The sequence below is a fragment of the Cryptomeria japonica genome, chromosome 11, assembly GCF_030272615.1.
Source record: "Cryptomeria japonica chromosome 11, Sugi_1.0, whole genome shotgun sequence".
Taxonomy (NCBI): Eukaryota; Viridiplantae; Streptophyta; class Pinopsida; order Cupressales; family Cupressaceae; genus Cryptomeria; species Cryptomeria japonica.
The window spans coordinates 9,924,747-9,947,564 of record NC_081415.1 but is presented as its reverse complement, the minus strand read 5'-3'; the positions used below and the strand labels follow the sequence as shown (position 1 = coordinate 9,947,564).

The following is a 22,818-nucleotide window of genomic DNA, read 5'->3' as shown; positions in this document are numbered from 1 at the left end:
AATATCCTATAAGGACAATAGAAACATAATCAAGAAAGAGGTTGTTACCTTGGGTAAACCTAGCCAACCTATTTACTCTAAAGGAAGTTACTTGATTTTTTGTTGTCTAAGATAATACCTTGAAAGGGAGAGTTGTCATCTTCAAGAAAAGCTTGATTAGTCAACACAAAGTTGTGTAAATAATCATGTAGAGATTGATTAGTAACTTAATCAGTAGCTTTATTGCCCTCTTGCTTGCAATGCTTTAGTAGGATACAATCACACTAATCCATTAATCTTTTAGCTTCTTTGATATTGCTTCAAATTCTCTAATGAGTGATTTTACCATTGATCAAATCATTGATAATGAAAGACTTTTTAATTCCCAATTGTAGCCCCAAGCTTAGACTTTTAGCTTCAACTATATTATCTGAACTAATGCTAGTAAAGTGAGCACCTGATGACATAGTTGTACCATTTTGAATTTTAATGGGTGCACCAGCCCTCAACAAACTCAAGATACTTTTTAATGCATTATCTTGGCCCACCTACTCTTTGGAGGCCAACAATGTTACATGTTAGTTTTTTAATAATTTTAGGCCGATTCTGCATAATACAAATCGTTGAGGGACTAGACTCTTTGGATTTAGAAATATTGAAAGAAATAATGCATTGAGTGCATGCAACTACAATTTCCTCCTCGATGTTCTCTATAGTAAATCTTCTTGGTATTAAAAATCCTAATATTTCTATGTTCCACAATCCTTGAAGGAGATTAGGAGTTATAAGAAATTGCGAAGCAATCAAACTATCCTTATAGGGAGTTTGGAATACCCACTTCAGATTAAAGTTATCTAAAAAGCTTTCCTAGCTCACAAAATTGTAGTGCAAAGTCAAGTGAGAGCAATCTTCCTTGGGACTAAAGCAAAAAAATCTTAGGACAATAAAAGCCTCTTTTTTGGAGACTCTCCTATGCGAGGACATGAGAAGGGTGTGAAAGCCAAAGAAAAAAGTTGCGTTTGATCAAGCAGTTGAGTGACAAATCTTCTATCAAACAAATGTAGAGGGATTCCCAGAAGGAAAAAGTTTACCATGTCCTTTCTACATAGAGTAGATGGTTGTGCTATATTGATTTCACTACAAAAGATCATCGTCCTTCTTACATGATACCCTCTTTCCACTTTTGTGATTGCCATCTTTCCTCAATAGCCTCTTTTTAACAATCAGTGATTATTATCCCCCAAGAATTCTTAAGAATTTTTATCAAAGAGTGAAGTTCATGGAATTTTTTGAGAGGTTTGTCAAAAAGATGTTTATCATCTCAAAAGATTGTTGATTTGTCATTTTTTAAAATAATTTTGAAACCATGCTAACTAGTTAAATGCTTATCCTCCTTTTTTCTTTCCCATAGACATGTCGCGTTGCACACTTATGTGCACAACTAGTGTAGTGCCAATCACAATGACACTCTTCCACGCACAAAATAACATCATCACTGCACCAAGCAAGGTGGCACATGCAGAAGACTTACTAAGCAAGGGTATCAGAGTTGGCTTAGCTTTGATATGCCTGTTAGTTTTAGGATCAGAATTGAAATAAGCAGAAATACACAACACAATAGACAATTAACACAGCAGTTTACCCTGGGAAAACCCCTCCTCCTTGAGGGAGAAAAACCCAGCCAATAGTATATCACATATATTATATTGAATGAGGCAGAAAATCTGCTTTACAACTTGGCCAATCACAAGGCCGATTGATGCAAAGATGATAACTCCTCTCTAGATGCAAATCTGTAAATGATATTAGTTCTCCTTGATTATAATTGATCTGAAGCAGCAAGATGACAATCTGTTGAAGATAATTGTTCTCCTCCTTGAATGTATAGATCTGCTGCTATCAAATGAAGATCTGCTGCTAACAAATGAAGATCTGCTGCTAAGGTACGAACTTGCTGCTAAAGAATTCGAATTGGATACCAAATGAAGGAGATTGGCATGAGTATATATACATAACTTGGTGTGACGACTTTACAAAAGGAAATGAGGCGACTTTCCCATGAGTCGGCCTTAATATAAATAAATATAATTATTATTATTTTAAATTATCATTACTCCTCGAGTCGGCATTGATAAATTATTATATGTTTAAATAGTAACTCCTCCTTGAGTTGGCCTTATATCTTTCATTTGATATTTATTATTAATTTCGATTTAAAGGAGAAAGAAATCTCTCGCAGCTATTACATCAACAATGCCAAGATGGTAGTAGAGTTGGCCCCACTCTAATTGCTTGAGTGAAACAATATTTGAGTTGGTCCAACTTTGATACCTAGAGGAGGTTAGTGTTGGAGTTGGGTACCTTGAAAGAGCCAACTTAGATACTCTGAGAAGGAAATGACAAATAATTTATTTCTAGATTATTCAACCCAACTTTAAAAACATGCATCGAGTTCATTCTTTTATAGTCATAGTAGTGATAGAAGAAGTACAAAATTAATTTTCTAGACTTGGCAACAATGATGAAAATCATATTTAAGAACATGCATGCTTGACTCCAATTCAACTATGTGGTAAAAGTAATAGACACACCAGCATCACTTATGTGGGCAGTTTACATTCTTTCCACACAAGAGGTGTCAAATTAAAGTTATAGTTACAAGAGTACTGAAACGTCCTTAATTATACATGTTACAACTTGATACAGTGCATCGACAACAAACGAGAAATGAGGCCTTCTTGCACCTTATGTGCGGTCCATTGTTGCTTCGATGGATTTGCTAGTCCCCACTATCATGCTAAGAGATGGTCACATGGGCAACAAACACACTCACAACAAACAAGGGAGTTAGGCTTACACACATTATACATTGTGTGTACAAAACATGCATAAGCACATGAACAACCAAGGTCTCATCCAATCACATACATGGCCTAGAGATGGTTTCACACTAAATATAACTTATAGTGGTAATAACATAAAGGGTTGGCTTTGTGGGCTTGAGTATGTATGCCTTACAAGTTGAGTGAGAATACGCAAGCGACATCCACCACCCTACATTGGGCATGGCATGTCTTTGATTGGTTATATCAAACTTATGCAAGGTGATGGAATCTGAAATGCTGCTGAGTAAGACACACATAAAATTTGAAGCAAGGGATCGAGAGCATATTACAATACCCCCCCTTTAGGGGAAATTATATTGACACACATAAAATTTGAAGCAAGGGATCGAGAGCATATTACAATATCCCCCCTTTTGGGGAAATTATATTTATTTAAATTATCCTCCCGTACCTCCCTATATTGTACAAATGGTCCCTTTATATAATATGAGGCGACCATAATGAATATGTTATAATTGAAAATTAGTTCTATTTCCTCACATTTCTACAATATCTCCCTAATAATCGCCTATAATCTCTCCATAATCCCTCTACAATCTTCATCCCTATTTCCACTCAATTCTCTCCATCTCTCATTCCTACATGGACTTCTAGAATTAGTCTATGTTACTACATTTTTTCATCATAATGATTGATCATTAAATATATGAAATATTCTCTCACACAAATATTTGTAATTGTCATCTTTGTCACGTGGTCCTCGGTCCTTTGTCTTCACATCTTCTGTCTCGGTTCTCTGGTCTTTGTGTTTCTTCATCCTCGTCTTGCACTTGTAACCTTATTGTCGATGCTCCTGCATCACAAGGCCTCTAAGTACGTCGTTGGTTGATATCCACCTCTCTGCCCTCAGAGTGGCATGTGGCTAGTCATCCAAACCCAGAAAATTGTTCTAGGTATGATATTAACTGATCTCTTGGTTCTTTTTATTTATCCGCCATGAATTTCTTTAGTTATCACTTAGTTAACAACTTTATTCTTGTTGTTGGCTTTGTGGGCTTGAGTATGTATGACTTACAAGGTGAGTGGGAGTACCCAAGTGACATTCACCACCCTACGTTGGGGTGTGGCATGTCTTAGATTGATCATATCAAGCTTATGCAATGCCTCTAAGTATGCTGTCGATTAACATCCATCACTCTGCTCCGACAGTGGCGTGTGACTAGTCATCCAAACCTATACAAGTGCCCTTGGTTCATTTTAATCCCACAGGATTATTTTTAAGATATCACTTAGTCAACAACTTTATACTTGTAGCCTTAGAATCACTTCTGGATTTGGGACAACACCTAGTACCAGTCCTTCCTACACTTATACCTCAATCCTAGGTTCCCCACTCTACTAATATCCATTTGAGCATTACACAGGAAGATAAACAAGCAGCCACCAGTTCTACCATGGTAAATTTCACATTTCTTACTTTCTTTTAAGTTACAATGGCATAAAATGAATAATTTCAGTATAACTCAATACTAATGCAAGGAAACCATTCAACAGTTGAAGCTATATGCAAGCAACCGTGTGGGCTTGACACACTTGGGATGAGGAAACATAGAAATGAAAGATAATGATGTGAATTGCCATATGTTTGGAGCTCATAAAATACTAGTTTCCTTCAAAATGACTCTAAACTGGAGAGTAGTTTGAATGAAGATCAATCACATTGTTTTCCTTTGTAGTTCGAATTCTCTCATCCCAAGTGCACAAGCGGCCAGAAATTTTTCCAACCAAGAACTAATTATTCTTCCCGCTGAGTGAAACAGAGTTTTTTGGCAACACTTGTGTGATAATTCCCTGGAAATCTGCCATCTTATGTACTGCCGCTCTTCTTTAATCAATTTGCTTCCTACTCTCTTATGCCCCTTTTATTTCTAATTCCTCCTTCATGTGTGTGTGTGAGAAATATAATCAGACTTAATTGCTACACTCAATTCAGATGTCAACTGTACCCGTTCCATAGATATAATAGCTGAAGCAATGCAAAATCACCCAACAGGGTACAACATTGCATAATGTGTGTGTGATATTTGGTTTACCCACAACACAATCGGACTTCTTCATTGCTACTCTCAATTCAGACGTCAACTGTACCTGCTCGCTATATATAATAGCTGAAGCAATGAAAAATCAGCCAAGAGGATACAACATCACATAATCATATAATCATTTCATCCAAACATGGAAATACAATTATCACTTAAAATGCAGAATAATGAGATCATTTAATAATCACATCCATAATCCTGATACATATAAAGATACCAATGGAATAAAGCACTATGATAATCGTATTATTGATAGCATAACATGTGTCTCAAAATATACTACATAAACATCCAGAATGTCAACACATTGATAATGACATCTATCTATGAACATATATATCCACAAAGATAAGGAAAAAAATATAAACAAAATAAGATTGTTAGATCTAAATTGGAGAGTATCACATGCATCCCACTATATGCACACAAAATCTAGACGCCAAAACAAAATAACCAAAGAGCAAATGTCAGATGCATTATATACAGTTTGGAGAAAGAGGAATTGATGGGGTGCACGGAGCATTTAGAATCATTGGGGTAAAAGCTTGCTCAATTTTGTAAGCTAGTGCCAAGATTAGATTTTAAGAAGCCCAGTATGTAAAATATATAATTAATAATAAAAATATTAATAAGAAAAGAAATGTAATATAATAATAAAAGACAATTAAACTTAAAGTTAAATTAAAAAATTAAAACAAAAAAAATAAAAATAAAAATAAAACATATTAAAATTGTTACACAGCTGAAATACTTGGACTAGGCAATTACTTGGCAAGCGCATTTTTTAATAAAACATGGGGGAAAACTCGGTAATAATTCAGCAAGTTTATCATACTCTTGAAAACACATAAATTTAAAAAAATATTCTTCAAAATGACACATCACTAAATTTGTATGTTTCTAATTTCCATCATATATAAATAAAAATTTAAGTTTAATACATATCATAGACCACAATACAAGTTCAACTTCTTAATACATATGAACTTCAAGTTTCAATATCAATAAAAGTTATTAATAATTGTCATTATTTAAAATATATAATTTGTTCAGTGTAAAATATATTACTTGATCATTTTGTGAAAATTTCTCTCATATAAAGTTTTAAGTTGGCACTTATAAAGTGATTTGGCAAACTGCAAAGCTTTGGAATTCATAAATGAGAAGCAAGCAGAAAGTTTTGTTGGTTGTCAGTTATGAAAAGCTTTATTGTAATTTTTAAACATGATGATTATTGATAATGTTACAAGCTAGGGTTGCCGTTGCACCAAAAGATCGACCTGTCCATGCCAGATACAACCACTAGACATATAGAATCCACAGGAGGCTGTTAAAGCATGTCGCGAATCCCTGCGAGTGACGCTGGCCCACTGCCAACAATCCCCCTCCCAGCATTACTTGCCGTGGCCTGCGTGATTCGAACGTGTGACCAAGCTTTGATACCACTTGTTACAAGCTAGGGTTACCGTTGCACCAACCGTTGCACCAAAAGATCGACCTGTCAATGCCTGATACAACCACTAGACTTATAGAATCCACAAGAGGCTGTTAAACCATCTCGCGAATCCCTGCGAGGGACGCTGGCCCACTGCTAACAGATGACTCGATAGTAATTGGATGGCTGTGTGATAAAATTTTATTTTTGTTTGGCATTCAATCTAATATTTGAGATTCCGTGACACTAATTAGTCATCTTTTGACTTCCGGATTGCATGTAATTTCAAAATTTTAAACTATGAGATTTCTGGATTTTCCAGTAACACTTATCTGCAAGGGCTGAGCAAATAAAGGCAAAGAAAATCTCAGTATTTACATAGCTGAAGTTGCTTTCATTTGCATGTCCTAAGTCACCATAGTTGTCACCAATCGTGTCTGAAAAATGCTAATATTAAAATAACTTTTTTAACTTTGGGCAAGAAATTGGTTTTAAACTGATTTGATAAGTTTATATGGGAAAATCACTGCTTGTTAATGAAAAAACTGGGGGCAAGTTTTTTCGCAAGTTACTTGCCGCAGTTTCTGACATGCAAGTTTTGTGAGTACTGAGTTTCACATCTATGGTTAGACTAAATCAAAGTTTCTAACCATCCTCAAATCAATATTATGCAACCCACTAGTTTGGCAGCAGGAATCTAAGTTAATGATTTTGCCAATATGCGGTAAGTTTCACATCTATGGTGAGGCTAAAAGTTTTTGTTTGAGGCTTCTAAACATCATCAGATGAATTTTATGCGACCCATTGCTATTGACAGCAGGAATATAAGCTGGGGCCTCTTTGGTTGAGAGCTAAGGATGGAGGGGTATCCGCTCTGCCAAACTCACCCAGGGCACAATCTCAACCTCATCACTTATTTATTGCACCTTCAGGGGTTTGGACCTTGGTGGATGGCATGCTTAAGGAACACATCATCACACTCACTAATTGTGCTCAAATAATTGAGCTACAAACTTTTGGTTAAATTAAAGTTTCAATTTTTATGTGAGAAATTAATATTAGATCCAACTGAAATCAAGAATAAAAGTCAATGAAATCTAAACTTGGAAAATCAGTAAAAATGAAAAAATCAGACATGATAAAAAGAGTTGGTTGTATTTTATGCAGAGACGAGCAGAAGGGTTGGGAAATCAGACAGCAACAAAAACCAGATGCAGTGGGGAGGATAGCGAGGACACAGAAAAATATTGTTGCTTCTATTTGTAGACATAGCCTAGAGCAAGCTGGTTGCTGTGATTAACAAGCCTTAAGATGTCTTTTCTATAAATTGTGCAGATTGACAAGCTCTCTCTGGGTCTAAAATGAGTTAAAATGAATAAAATTGAGTGTGCTGGTAAACAAAGATGAGAGCATAGGTTTTAAGAAAAGCCAACGAAGTACAACAAACTAAGTGTGAGAGAGGTGCCAATCAATAAAATCATTTAAACACATTTGTCAGTTAATGGTTCTCAACCTCTGCATTTTTCACTCAGCATCTGCTCCACCTCTGCCCACTTCATGTTTTACATGTCTGCTTGTGACTATATTTATACAAAAATAAAATAGGTTTGTGTTTTAATGTGTTAAGGTTTTTATATATTTATTCTTAAAACATTTACTTGGATACAGCACATATGACTAGATTACCGCATCCAAATGTATCTGATGTGTCAAACAACTTGTTCTCATTCTGGGTACGGGCTGGCATGGTACCCAAGCTGCAGGCTGTATCATGCATTTACCATGCCTGGTATTGTGGCATGACTGCCAGAGGAGAGGAGAGCGATGTGTCAACTCTGGAAAAATAAAAAAAATAAAATTATAAATTGAGGTTAATTTTAATTTTTGAATTTATTAGCTCAAAATTTAGTTGTATTTATAAAAAATTAAAGTTAAATTATCCAATTAAAAAATCAAGACTATAAATACCTTAAAATATAATAAATTTATATCTTATAAAACAATTATGTATGCTAAGTTTTAAAATAAGGACTAATCACTAAACACAATTTTGAATTACAAAATGGAAAAGCACATATTAAACAAGTTTTTAATCCTGTATTTTAGTAATATAAATAAAAGTTAAATTATCCAATTAAAAAACCAAGACTATAAATACCTTAAAATATAATAAATTTATATGTTATAAAACAATTATGTATGCTAAGTTTTAAAATAAGGACTAATCACTAAATGCAATTTTGAATTACAAAATGGAAAAGCACATATTAAACAAGTTTTTAATCCTGTATTTTAATAATATATATTATTAGATACTATTTATTAAATAGTATCTAATAAATAATGTAAAGATACCAGCTAATACTAAATTTTTGATATTTTTGATGTTCATTTTTATTTTTGCACTCTTTATATTAGACTATTTTATAGCTAACAGTATAAACTTCTATGTTTGAATTGTAAATTGAATGTTAAAATTAGATAATTTGTTTTCCATTCACAATACATGGATAAGGTGGGTTATGGTCCTGCATTGAACAAAAAATTCCAGACATGGACAAAGATTTGCAGGTAGAATATAAATAAAGGATGGCAGGTTGTGTGTAAAGGAAAATGAGAATTTTGCAGAGGAGTTGCAATGTGAAAGGCCACAAACATTGAATTCAAATGAAAAATTTATTTGCAAATCTGCACAAATTATCATCCGACTTTTTGTTATATTTTAAAAAATCTGTAACTTTTGGTTATGATTTCTCATTGCTTTCTTGAATTTATTAATGTTTTAAGCTATAAATATCCTAGAGACAGCTCATATAATATATCTGACTATATCCAATACAACCTTAATATGGACCCATTTGGATGCTGCCATAAATGCCTTCAACACCTTACCCATATCTGGAACATAGAGATGTGTCACGGTCACCAGACTGGATGGGGTGTTGGATTCTGCAACTCAGATAAAAGAACACCAACTTAATTGAGCTGCACAAATCACTCTCTCTGTGCAGCTTTTTTTGTTACTACTGACCAATGGCTTAGCTCACTTTTGATTCCTGTATCATACGTGAGACACTTCGACCTTGTCAGGTTGCTTAGCTGTATAAACTTATTTTTTTGCCAATAACCTCCAATGCATTCAGTTGCTCCTGCAATTGAAAAAACATGCTAACATGCTGAGTAAAGGTAATGATTTGACAATTGCAAGGGTCTGCTACAATGTGCGAAACTGATTTGTGAATGTAGACCTCTCAGACAATTAACTCACGAGGTAGAGAAAATACAATTTCCTAATAGGGCAGATGGTATTTCACACACGCTGCCAACTAGACCATAGGTGTAAATAGCACAAGCAATTACATCTTTGTTCGGTGAAATTGTTTTACAAGGCATGGTTGCTGGTCACCAAATCTTGTGGCAAAACTGATTGTATTGTTAAATGTATTAATTGTTTTTATTCTGCAATGTAGTTCTGGGAAATTCAATTTATTGAAGATGATTTATATTTGTTTTCCAGGCAAAAAAAGAGAAAGAGAAGGAGGAGAAAGAAAAGGAGAGGGAGAAAAGAAAGGAAAAAGAGAGGGAAAAGAGAGAGGAAAAAGAACGGGAAAAAAGAGAGAAGGATAAAGAACGCGACCGTGAGAAGGGCAAGGATAGGTCTAGAAAGGACAGAGATTCTGCAAGTGATATTGTTGATGTGGTAAGCAGTCATGCACAGAAGGAGGAGCGGAAAAAGGACAAAGAAAGAGAAAAGGAAAAGGACAGGAAACATAAGAAACGCCATGCAAGTACTACTGAGGATGTCAGCTCTGGAAAAGAAGAGAGAGAAGAGTCCAAAAAATCTCGTAAGCACACTAGTGACAGAAAGAAGTCTTCTCGAAAGGTGAGTTATTGTCTTAGCACATTTTACTGAGATTTTACTAATTATAGAAAACATTGATGCAGTTTGCTGATTTGTTTCTCTATTGTGAAAAACTTTATCAGCATGGATACGAATCTGGATCAGATAGTGAAACTAGGCATAAGCGTCATCGGAGAGATCGGGATGGATCACGTAAGAATGGTGCATTAGAGGAGCTTGAGGATGGAGAAGTCGGAGAGGATGGTGAAATTCGTTAGGCCTCTATCTTGAAATCCTCATGTCTGTTATCTAGTTTTGGGTCTCTTTTTCATTTCACCCTTAGGAAGTTTTTAGTGATAAAAAGAGCTATTTAATACTTAGGTCATTTTGATATCTATTTTTGGTTAATTTTAATTTAGACTTCTAACTGACATGTGCTCAAGTATGCACCTCTTTGTGAAACAAGAATGCGTCTTAGAAATCTGTTAATGGTAATTATAAAGCTTTTTGCAATATCATGCTGTTCCCCCTTTTCCTCAATGGTGCCTCACTTATATTATCAGTATTCATTTATGTGGTTTGTTTCTTGTTTTTTTCCCTCGATCAAATATATTTAATAGTTCTGAGTTGTGTATCTTCAGTTCATTGCACAGTAACCTAACACATTTCGGTTCATAAAATAAACTTTTAAATGAAGGGGGTGTTCTCCCAATATTTTTGACTGTTGTATCTACTATTGATCAGGTGCCTGAATTGTTACGTGGGATTATACGATATGTTATATTCTGTATTTGGTAAGTTGGCTGCAATCTACTTGTTGGCTGGTTTAATTATGTTGTGGAATGAGTTATGTTGAGATTGATCATCTATCAAAATCAGTTAGATGATAAAAGGATTATGTATCTTCTAAATTGTCTGTTCAATGCAAAATTCTAACAGAAAAATATATATTTTATGCTATTACTATTACATTTGTATTTAGAACATTAAAGAGATTTTTGTGTACATGTTATTTTATAGTATGGATTTGCATCTTTATTTAATGCAACTATTCAGTTTCTTATCCCTGTATTTATATTGGATTGAGATTTGTCCTTTTTGAGTGTTAATACTAGTAGAACTTAATTCATCATAAAGCAGCCCTGTCAAAATAGGGACGAGACAACATTTGAGTACGAGCTAGAAATCAATGGAGCAAACTCGCGTTATTTAGAGATGCCTACATTATCAGTTCTCACCTGAGTTCAGGTAAGCATGTCATTAGCATAGAAACTACAATAACTCATCTGCTATACTAACTATTTCTCGAAAACAACTTATATATTATTTCTGTTGTATTATTTTCATTGGCGGTTGACTGATGGTATCATATTTCAATTTTGTTATCAATTTTCTATGTACAAATTTGTTAGTTTGGATTTATATGTATAAATATGTTTTCTCATGATTGTTGTAGTAATTACTGACATTACAACAATTAGCCGTATTTACTAATTTAATTTTTACAAATCCAAGTAATACTATCCAGGATTGGATTCCTGAAGTATCCCCAAAGATGAAAATGGTAGGGAATGAGTTCAAGAAGGTATTTAGTGGCATTAAGTTGGTTATACACAATTTCTAAGCATTGCTTTTCTGTGCCCAAAATTTGGCTTATATTCTCTTAGACATTTTGTGGATCCAAATATCAATGAGGTTGACATTAATGTTATGTAGAACCAAGTGAGGTATGTTTCAGATCATGGAGCTGCCAGTGCAGCTCTAGAGTTAGTGTGTGGCTTCTGGTGAACCTGGGAATTAAAAGCTTACATTTCATGGCAAGCCTGGGACCGTTGGAATATAGCACATCTGAAGGTTATAACTTTTGCACTGATGTACAACTGTGACAGTAGAAATTTTCTACTGGTTATGCTTCCTAGAATTGAATAGAATTTCAGTATTCTTTGATTGATGATTATAACACAAATTAAGAATATTTCAAAATGGGACTTGTTTATAGGACAGACCATTGATTTGAAGGGCATTCAAAATCATCAACATCATCACTGTAGTCTGCACCGTCTGACAAAATACATTAATTTATTTGATAGAAATTAGAATATTAGCTTAAAGAGGGTGATTTTCTGCGCAAAAACTTAAAATCATGTCATTGGAATATTATATTAAAGAAAGGTGATTTTTTAAACAAAAACTAAAACATTGGTTATAACTTTTCTAGGGGTTTGGCATGAAGCTCTGATATATATTCTACCATTACGCATGCAGCTCCTAGTAATCAGAGCACTGATTTTTTTTAAAAGCATTAACTAGAACAACGACCCATTCAATTGATAAATGTGAAACTAACCGTACACAGTGTAGAATACTATCATTACCTAGATTCGGCTTAAGACCAACCGTACAAAAAGTAGAATAACATTATTGCCAGTCTGCTTAAGTCTTCCAAAACTAATTTCCACTGCACCAGAATCAAGAAAAATACAGTACAGCCTGAGAAACATAGAGTTGTGGAAGCAATGCCCCATCCCAGATATGCATGACAACCGATGGGAATGCTATGATTTAAAAACAATTAAATTTCATTGTTTCTGACTAGGGTTTTAAAATATCCACTTAAAAGTGTAATATAAACAATCTGGCATGCTAACACATTAGTTTTGAACAGTTTAAAACAATTCAAATAACTCAAAAGGCATATATATATATTTTGCACGTTTTGATAGACGAGCTTTAAAAACCTATATATATATATATATATATGCATGTTTACTAAACTTCCACTTAATTGTGAAGTAGATAGAATGATCTGGTATGTTTCATCATAAATTTGCCACACTTATGAATCCATTCTTATTCCTCGAGCCTTTATTTTCACATAGATTTTAATACAATAATTGGAAAAAGTAAGTCGTTGAACACTACAAGGGTTCTGTAGCAATACTATCATTAAACTATTATTCACGATATTGATGGGTGGTGCTCTATTTGTCAGCAATCAATTTATAAATTGGTTCATTTATGTTTTCGATATGGAAGGTGCTGGTAGGGTACTAATTCATATCTTGAAATTGAACTACGTGGGTACTAATTCATTTACATGCAATTGTAAAATTAAGTTGATTATTTACAAATGATTAACTGATCATTAAATAATGTTACACTAGATCGATGTTTCTAAATAAGAAACACTTGATATTAGAAAGAATCTAAAAATACAATATTTACATTATTTTACATATTTGACCATTAAACCAATCGGTCGGTAGGCCTTATGATTGTCACTGTATTATGTAAACATAAGCTTTTGACTCTTGGAATCCAACTTAGAGTGCTTGGTATCTGCTTGGTATTTGGAATCCAAACATGCAAGCAAGCCAAAAACTTATAGATGGCTGATCTTGGGTTTGCGACCAGTCCATGCTTCCTCAGGAGTCTTCCCTTTAACAACATGAGTGGGAGACCTATTAAGGAGATAGAGTGCATTTAACACTGCTTCTGCCCAATACTTATTAGGAACATTTCTGTGTTCCAGTATAGACCTAGCCATTTTTGTGATGGTGCGGTTGTGACGTTCTACAATGCCGTTTTGCTGAGGGGTGTATGGTGTGGTTAACTGACGTTTTATGCCATGTGTATCACAGAAAGTGGAGGAAGCAGTAGAACAAAACTCCCCCCCTTTATCAGACCTAAGAGTAATAATAGAATAACCACTCTTTTTCTACGAAGCTCTTAAATTTTTGAAATACATGAAACACACCTGATTTTTGTCTAAGAAAGTACACCCACATAAATTTTTGAAATACATGAAACACACCTGATTTTTGTCTAAGAAAGTACACCCACATCTTGCGAGTGTAATCATCAACAAAAAGGAAGAAATACCTTCACCCAGTAACAAAAGGAGTATTCATTGGACCACATATATCAACGTGGACCAACTGTAGTACCTTAGATGCTCGCCATGAGTCACCATCTTTGAACGGTGTCCTATGCTGCTTCCCAGGTTGACAAGCTTCACAAACTTGTTGATTTTGAGTTTGAATTTCAGGTAGGGCATGTACTAAATCTTCTTGAACAAGCTGAGCAAGGTAATCAATGTTCAGGTGACCATATCACTGATGCCATGGACGACTGTGTTGGTAGTGGGCCAGCGTCCCTCGCGGGGATTCATGACATGGTTTAACAACCTCTTGTGGATTCTATAAGTCTACTTGTTGTATCGGGCATTGACAGGTAGATCTTTTGGTGCAACGACAACCCTAGCTTGTAACAAGTGGTATTAGAGCTTGGTCATAAGTTCGAACCACGCAAGCCGCGACGAGTGTCGTTGGGAGGGGGATTGTTAGCAGTGGGCCAACGTCCCTCGTGGGGATTCACGACATGGTTTAATAGCCTCCCGTGGATTCTATAAATCTAGTGGTTGTATCGAGCATTGACAGGTCGATCTTTTGGTGCAACGACAACCCTAGCTTGTAATAGGGTGATACAAGAGGATTTTGTTGCGAAGGCATGCTCAAGAGAATCACCTGTTGAGCTTGAATCAACAACAGGTGATTACATCTTGAGAATCCAAAATGTTGATTCAAAAGCATACACAATTTTTTTCAAAATTAAATGTTGCTCTTACAAGCTCTTATTGGAGACTAATAAAAGCTTTTTATGAGCAAATATACTACAATATCAGCCATGGAAGATCGAGTCACTAAGAAATCCACTTATGTCACATCCACATTAGAAGCCAACTATGGAAGACCAAAAGATTAATTAGATGTTCATAAGAGGATATGAACTTGGATTTTACAATGAGAATTTGATGATTTAAGCAATTGAACCAACAATTGTTAACTTAGTAGTAGTTGATATTACATGTTCATAATCATGAGTTGTCTATGTATATGATGTTTATTTTGACAGACGTTTACAAAAGATAACAACAAACAAGTATGGTTAAGATCTCAATCACAAGGTAGAGATTTCAACATTTAATTAAAGGCTAAAATTAAAAAACAACATACAAAAATTATATTTCCTCAAATTGTTTTGTCTAGCCACCCCACCACTCGGAGTAGCAACATACTTGTTCATTTAATGTCCTACTACGACCAATTGCACATGTTCAATCAACCATCACATTGAACAAGAACACACAACTAGTGTTGATGATTTTGTGCCAAGAAAGTTCCCCAAAGGGTTATTTCCAATTACTCTTTCCCTAGATAAAATAGTATGATGTATAAGCATTGTGAATGGATTTAAGATGTTCTTGACATCACGGACATGAGTGATTATTAGATTTTCTATGACTTTGCTAAGGTCTTGATAGGGTGCCCTTATCTTTTGGAGCTCACAATAAATTATTCTTATTTGCTTTTGTGTCGACCAAATATTTGCCATGAATGCACTCTTTGTAGCCTTACATTCTTTTTAACCTTGTTTCACTGTAGTTAGCATCTCATAACTAAACAAGATAGGCAAAAATATGTGAAGCAACTATAGTTGCAAGCCTTCATTAGGGTTTGCATCAACCATCATGATTAAATCTTTCATTCTATAGGCTTTTGGTTATGCAAGCTAGCTTCATTTTATTCTAGTTAGCCTTGACAAATTAAGTGGTTTAATCACTTCACAATAGAAGATTGTTGGAAGTGTCTTTTAGGATGCCTATCTTTGTGAAAAGTGTCAAAAGGAGAGGTCTTTGATCAACCTTCAAAATAAGGAAGGAGGATAGTACCATTAGTGCACAATTATATAATACTTCAACATGTACAACTTTCAAGCCATAGTAGAGAATGCATGTCAAACCATCCACTATAACCTTAATATAAGTTATTAGTGGTGCATGGGACTTTAAACTTATTTTAAATATTAATTTGCTCAACAATATTTTACAGAGATAGTTGTGACATGAATCATGCTTATGCGGTATTCAAACATTATAAGCAAGGTGCGATGTCAATTGTTTGGGTGGTGTGGTAATGATTTAGGTTAGCAAGGAGAGTTACGATGTTAAGTATCAAAATAGGTTTCATTGTACAAAATCAACCAAGAGTTTTGGAAGGTGGGAAGGTCTTATCATGTTATAAGTGGTTCTTGATGAATACCAAAATTAGCTAATAGGGTAGTTGCCTTATTGTCTTATGTAATAATGTGAGTCCACAATTTTGATTACCTATATTGATGGTTATTGAGTTTTTGGTTGTGAGACACACCTTGCACAATTTATTAATATCAATTAGTAAACCCCATTCAATTGCTAATATTTTAAGCCCTAGAGATTAATAAGCGATACACCCAAAATAATAGCTTCATATATACATTTTCATCTTGTGGGAGTTTTATTAAGAGAATTAAGCTTTATATCATAGAGGATCTATTATCATCTTGAATAAACATCCCCTCAGTAGGACCACTTTGGTTGCCTCTAGAAGCACCATCAACATTCAGTTTCAAGAAGTTAGTTGGGTCTCAGCCATACAATTGAGATCTTTGTAATTTGTTTCTAACCCTTTATTGGGTACCTTTGTTGCTTGTTCTAATTAATATGTTGTTCATATTACACTTCTCTAATCAAATACACAATTTTCTAATTTATCATATCATGGCTTTTTAAGTTGATTTAGAATAAAATGAAGCTTGATTACATAAACATGAGGCTCAAAGATGACAAAAGATGAAAGGTTTTTGTTATAAAAGATCTACGCACAATGTGATTTATGCTTTGAATCCCATCTAAAGAAAGGCCATGAAGTGATCGAAATCTACATTGGGTGGTTCATCGAAATTAAATATAATGGTTTGGGATGTTGGTGAATATTTTATTTTAATGGTTTGGGACATTGGTGAATATTTTGTTTAAGATGACCCACTATGAGTGGAGGTTCACATTATCCATTGAAATGTTTCAAAATTGTGAGTATGATTACATAGTATTGTAATCAAAGCATTTTGAAAGTCTTGATATGAATTAGATGGGTACTAAAGTATTATTGTACCTTCTACATGTTTATTATTTTCTTTGACAATTTGTCTTCATTGTATAAATGGTATACTTGTTCTATACATTTAATTAATTTAATAGATGTATATGTGTTGAACACATAATATCACATTGCCATACGATGTGTTAGAATGATATCATCATTCTTCTTGAACATTACATTTTTTTATCAAAATATTAATGAATTAACTCTTTTAATTGCTACAAAATGGATGATTTATGCATATCTTGTTTTTTTGAAGATGTTGAATTACTTAGGCATTTAGGATTTTTTTCGTTTACATGTAAAAGAGTTACCTAGGCATTGATATAAGGAACTAATTTAAGGTAAAAGAGTTAACATCAATGTAAAAAACTAAATATTAATATTGGTTGGTTTGGACATGCCTTTTAGGTGCCCACTTAATGTTAGGCATGGTAGATGCCATGCTTCCATGAGCTTGTTTTTAAATTGCACGTTAGTTGTTTATTGAAATTACACTTTTAATTATATGGATGAGTTTATAGTTTATAAACTTTATATTGTTAATGAATAACAACAAATCAAATTTATAAGAAAGTAGTGTTAGCTTTATTGCATTGATATAAGGAACTAATTTAAGGTAAAAGAATTAACATCAAGGTTAAAAACTAAGTTTAATCTAGACTTAGTAAAAATAAGTCTTTAAAGTAAATTTTTTTAATTTTGAATGAACCAATTTCAAAGGTTAATTATGACAAAGTTATTTAGGTTCTTTAATTACAATGTTATTAAAAAGGTTAAATAATTATTAGATGTACTTATATATGATTATGAGTGAATTTTGTGTTTGGTTGTTTTGCTAAATTTAAATATAATTCTATGCTAGTTTGAAATGTAGTTTAATTTTCAATTCAAATCATTAAAAATACAATTCACACCTTTAGTCATTATAATATTGATGTTAATGTTTCTTGGTCAAGTAGCAATTCTCACGCTTGAAATGATTATAATGTTTACATTTAAGTTAATGAGAAATAATTAGTAATATTTACATGTAAATATTTTTATTTGTTGATGTTATTATGTTGAAGGGTGTACTACAAATTAATATAGTTATGAATCAATTAAAATGTATGGTTTAAAAAACAAAATTAATTCTATTAAATTATTAAATAAAATAAAACAATTCAAGTAAATAAAGTTTGGTTAAGTAATTATAAATCACTCTATATTAAGAAAACAATGTCTATAAAAAATACATTAAATAATACTAAAGTAGAAATTATACAAAGGAAAATTTATTAAGAATAAACATGTTTCTTGAATTAACATTGTAAATAAAATTTAAATTGTAAATGATTATAAAGTAAAATAAAATCAAGACTTTAATAATGGAATTATAAAAGCAATGATCATATTATTTGACAAATATATTAATCACATTTGTCTTGTGTTGGTAGGTCTTTTAAGATGGATGCTAACAGAATCCATATATATAAGCATGTTGAGCAATGGCTATATGGATTTTTAAATCAAACATGAACTTGTGACACTAAAGGGTATCAATTTGGTTTTTAAAGAAAAGGTTTATGCCATTGATGTGTAGATATCTCTTAAAGATGGGACATAAATATAGGGTTTGACACCAAGAGTTGTCATGATAAAACCTTCTTAACAATTAAAACATGTTTGGTATGTTGATTTAATTTGATTGTGTGGTTATTATTAGAGTCTAAATAATCACAGTATAAATGTTTAACCATATATATTAGTAAGCATAATTTTTTTTTTGTTTTTAAATTAAGAGCATTTAAAATTGACTTGTTTCAATGTTCTTTAAAGTTAAAGTCTAACATCTTTCGAAACTTTATGTAAATATCTAGTTTAATATAAAATCAAGATTGAGAAAGACAACCACAAAGGTATGATTCTTAAACTAGATGTTTGCAAGGCTTATGATAATGTGCAATGGAGATATTTGATACTAATTCTGAAAAGGTATCACTTCTGACTAGGTATGGGGATGCATATATTCTCCTCAGCACTTAGTATTGGTAAATGGGGTTTCACGCGGCTTTCTCTAGGAGCTAGAGGATTGAGGTAGGGGGATCCTTTATCCCCCTTTCAGTTCATCCTGATTGTAGATTTGTTTAGTTAAAAAATTAAAACCATGTTGGAGAATTATATATGGAACGATACAAGAGCTTTCCCAACTATGCAGCCTTCTTCACATTAGATCTTTGCTGATTATACACTATTGTACAGTTAGGAAGTATTCTAGAAGCATCAAGAATTAAATAGATGTTGGATAATTATTTCTCAACCTTGGGGCAAAAAGGTAATAGAGACAAATCGGTATATTCTTTCTTAATACAAGCTAGTCTTTGTTGAGGCGAATTGCCAACATTTTGGGTTTTGCCATTAACAAGATATCATTGACATACCTTGGGGTGCTTTTCTATAATGGAACAATGGGGAATAAATTGTGGGATGGAAGCATAGAAAAGGTTAGCAAAAAGACAAAATTGTAAGGGGTGATGGTTAACTTTGGTTGGGAGGCTAGTTATGATAAAATTAGTTCTATCAACGATTCCCATCTACCTTTTATCAACAATGGAGATTACCAAAAGATCTGCACAAGAGATCATCGACCATGTGGTTGATAGAGAGTCAGGAGTCTTTAGATGAAATAAACTATATGATTAAGTGCATATATCAGGAGGCAAATAATGTGGCAGATTATCTTTCTAATCATGCAATCGATCAAGAAAGCAAAACCATCATTTCAAGTGACATTACAACTTGGCTTGGACTTGAACGAGGGCGGTTTGTAGATGTAGATGTCTCCATTGCAAAGTGTTGAAGCAATAAGACATCAAGTCTTTTCCTTTGCAGATATCATAGGAAAGCTATAGAGAATTCATGAGAGCACCACATGATGCCCATGTGTCTTCGTTTTCATCTCCTTTGGGATTCAATGTGATCCCATAGGTGTCTATAAAGGTTGGCTTGATTTGGCAATTGATCATTAAAATTCTTCGACTTGAAAGAGATTATGGTGGGGTCTTCTATAACTAGTGCAGAGGATATGGAGTTCATCTCCATCCTGTAGTGTGAATGTAAATGCTCCCAAAAGCTTGTTGGGGAAAGTTTAAAGGACATTTTTGACATTAGTGGAGACATGGAAGAGGGAGTTATATGTAATATTATTGGTGAGAAGGTGCTCGATGGACCTCATGTTCACAATGGTGAACTCTTGGAGTGGTTTGTTTACAAGATTACAAGGACCACCAGGGACATTACATTGATTAAGGAGGCCATTTGATGTTTGGTCATTCTAGTGTTGTAGGAGCCAGTGGTGAAGGCACTAAATAAACTGAAAATAGAATCATTTGAGGGATTGAACGTAGATTCCATTAGCATGAGGTTTCCATCAAGGCCAGGGACATGAGAGATATTGTAGAAGTGATGTGGGAGGTTAGTGCAAGAAGTCGAGTCCACTTTTTGGCAAAAAAGTGGTAGTGTTTTCCTTGATATTTTGATTTTGTCACATTTGACCTAAAAATTTGAAGCACTTAAAGATTGAATATTGAAAAAAATTAGTAATATGAAATGTAGCACTCATAGAGTCTACTTTTGAAATATGTAATTTATTTTAATATCCAGATAATAGAAATTGACTTTCAAAAGGGATTTCTAAAACCACTTTTAAAAAATGCTTGTTTCAGGACCATACCATGCACGTGTACGACCACCACTTTTTGACACAAAGTTTTTTTTCAAACTCTCTTGGGAAATGATCTCTAATACAGTAAAGATTGTTGAGGATATTTTTTTGTAATTTTTGTAATTATTTTTTTGTTGAGCCCAATTGTCGTTTTAAAAATTCATGCACGACTAGCATAATTTGACCTAAACTTGAGGATATTTTTTTGTAATTTTTGTAGTTATTTTTTTATTGATCAATTGTCGTTTTAAAAATTCATCATGTACGACTAGCATAATTTGACCTAAACTTAAATTTTTTGATTTTTTTATTGAAAAGAATTTTGTGTAGATTGATGACATATAATTTGTTTTTTAAAAAATGTAAAAAATAAAAAAGTTATTAAGTAAACAAAATTAATTAATATTTCAAGTTTATGGGCTAGTTTGAGTACAAATTAATTGAGAAATAGAAAAAAGTAATCAAATCTTTAAAAAAATTACATATTTAGAATCTACACAGTGTAATCTGAAATGAGTTTTAATTTTGTCAAAAATTTCTTTGATAATGGACATGAAAAATATTGCAGAAGTCAGCATTTGAGCACTTCATTGATATAAGCTTGAACTTGTAGGTCCAAGGCTAAGGGTTGGAAATTCCATGCCTTTCCCGAACCTAAACCCGATGAACATGACAGGCTCTATTTTCAAGGGGCCCCATTATGTTTTTTACGATTAATTTACTTAACAGGGCCCCGATATATAAATAACAGGTTCCCGTGTTTGAAACGGGGCTCCATTATAAAAATAATCGTTACTGTAAAAAAAGGAAAAAAATGCAATAATTACAGAGCTTTTTATTGGGATCCGTACTGATAGAGAATAATTATAGGTCTTGGCTCACTTTTTTACTACCATTTACTCAAAATTTGCAAAAGTCACCAATTTTGAATTTTAATTGTGAAGGAATCAATTTTTTAATCAAGAGGGCTTTATAAAGATGGGTTTGAAGTAGCGTCAAAAGAGACAAAGGAAGACAATGACAATAGAGGATATTCAAGCACATAAAGAGGAGGCAAAATGACATAGAGATCTAAAGATTACAACTATGACAATTGGAGAATTTACTAAAGCATCTAGTTCAGTGCCTGTTGAAGATGAAACCATTGAAGAGACGATGATTGATGTGAGCAATGTAGAACCAAATATGAGTGCGTCTTGATGAAACTTTGACTGGGTCGAAAATGTTCATGTTGATGCAAATCTTGGTATGTTTTTAAATCCTTAAGACTACACTGAAATTCAAATTGAAGATTTGAATGAAGTTGGATATGCAATCAATGATATTAATGTTACACCTAAAGAAAAATAAACAAAAAATGAAAATAATATATCACCTTGTTTGAATAAAAATGAATATAATTTTTTTAATATTGAAAGCAATGCGCTAGATAATCTTCATGGTTTAGTTTCTTGGAGGCAAATTAGAACACATGCTAATAGATTGTATAAACAATTTTTTTTATAAAAAGCTAGGATTTCAAAAAGGAAAGATGAATCGTATAAGCAAGTTGTATCTACCGTTGCTAGTGCCATTGATTCTATTGGAAAAAGAAGTCGATCTAAAGATAAGAATGTAGCACGGTGAGTTATAACAACTGCAAATAAAATAATGTTAAGTAATACAAGTGGATATTTGAATATACATCATAAAACCTTGTCAAGAATGGTCAAGAGAAAAGTTACCATTGTTGGAGTTTTAGTTGTAGACTTCCAAGGCCGGAAATGAAGTTAAATATTGAAACTAAATCATTAATTGAAATTTTTTGGCATGATAATACAAGAGTTTCATCTAATGCCAAAGATGTTTTGAAGTTAAGGGTGGGATCAAAAATTTGTGATCCTCATCCAAAACATCTTTAGACATGTCTCAAACTGAATTTTATAGTTT

At 33.3% G+C, this 22,818-nt stretch overlaps 1 protein-coding gene across 20 annotated transcripts in view; it reads left to right on the top strand.

Annotated features, from left to right (window-relative positions):
* Window positions 1-12,150, top strand: part of LOC131050727 (pre-mRNA-processing protein 40A) — a 44,408-nt gene extending 32,258 nt beyond the window's left edge. For 4 of the 20 annotated variants that reach the window (XM_059214045.1, XM_057984974.2, XM_057984967.2 and 1 more), the window contains 3 exons: window positions 9,880-10,245; window positions 10,347-10,476; window positions 10,948-12,150. In XM_059214045.1, coding sequence (XP_059070028.1) covers window positions 9,880-10,245; window positions 10,347-10,476; window positions 10,948-10,955 — 504 coding nt within the window. In that variant the 3' untranslated portion in view covers window positions 10,956-12,150. Of the gene's footprint in view, window positions 1-9,879; window positions 10,246-10,346; window positions 10,744-10,947 lie in introns of those variants that run through there. The other 16 variants (XR_009107011.2, XR_009107008.2, XR_009107010.2 and 13 more) reach the window with 16 other exon arrangements.
* Window positions 12,151-22,818: the final 10,668 nt, after the last annotated feature.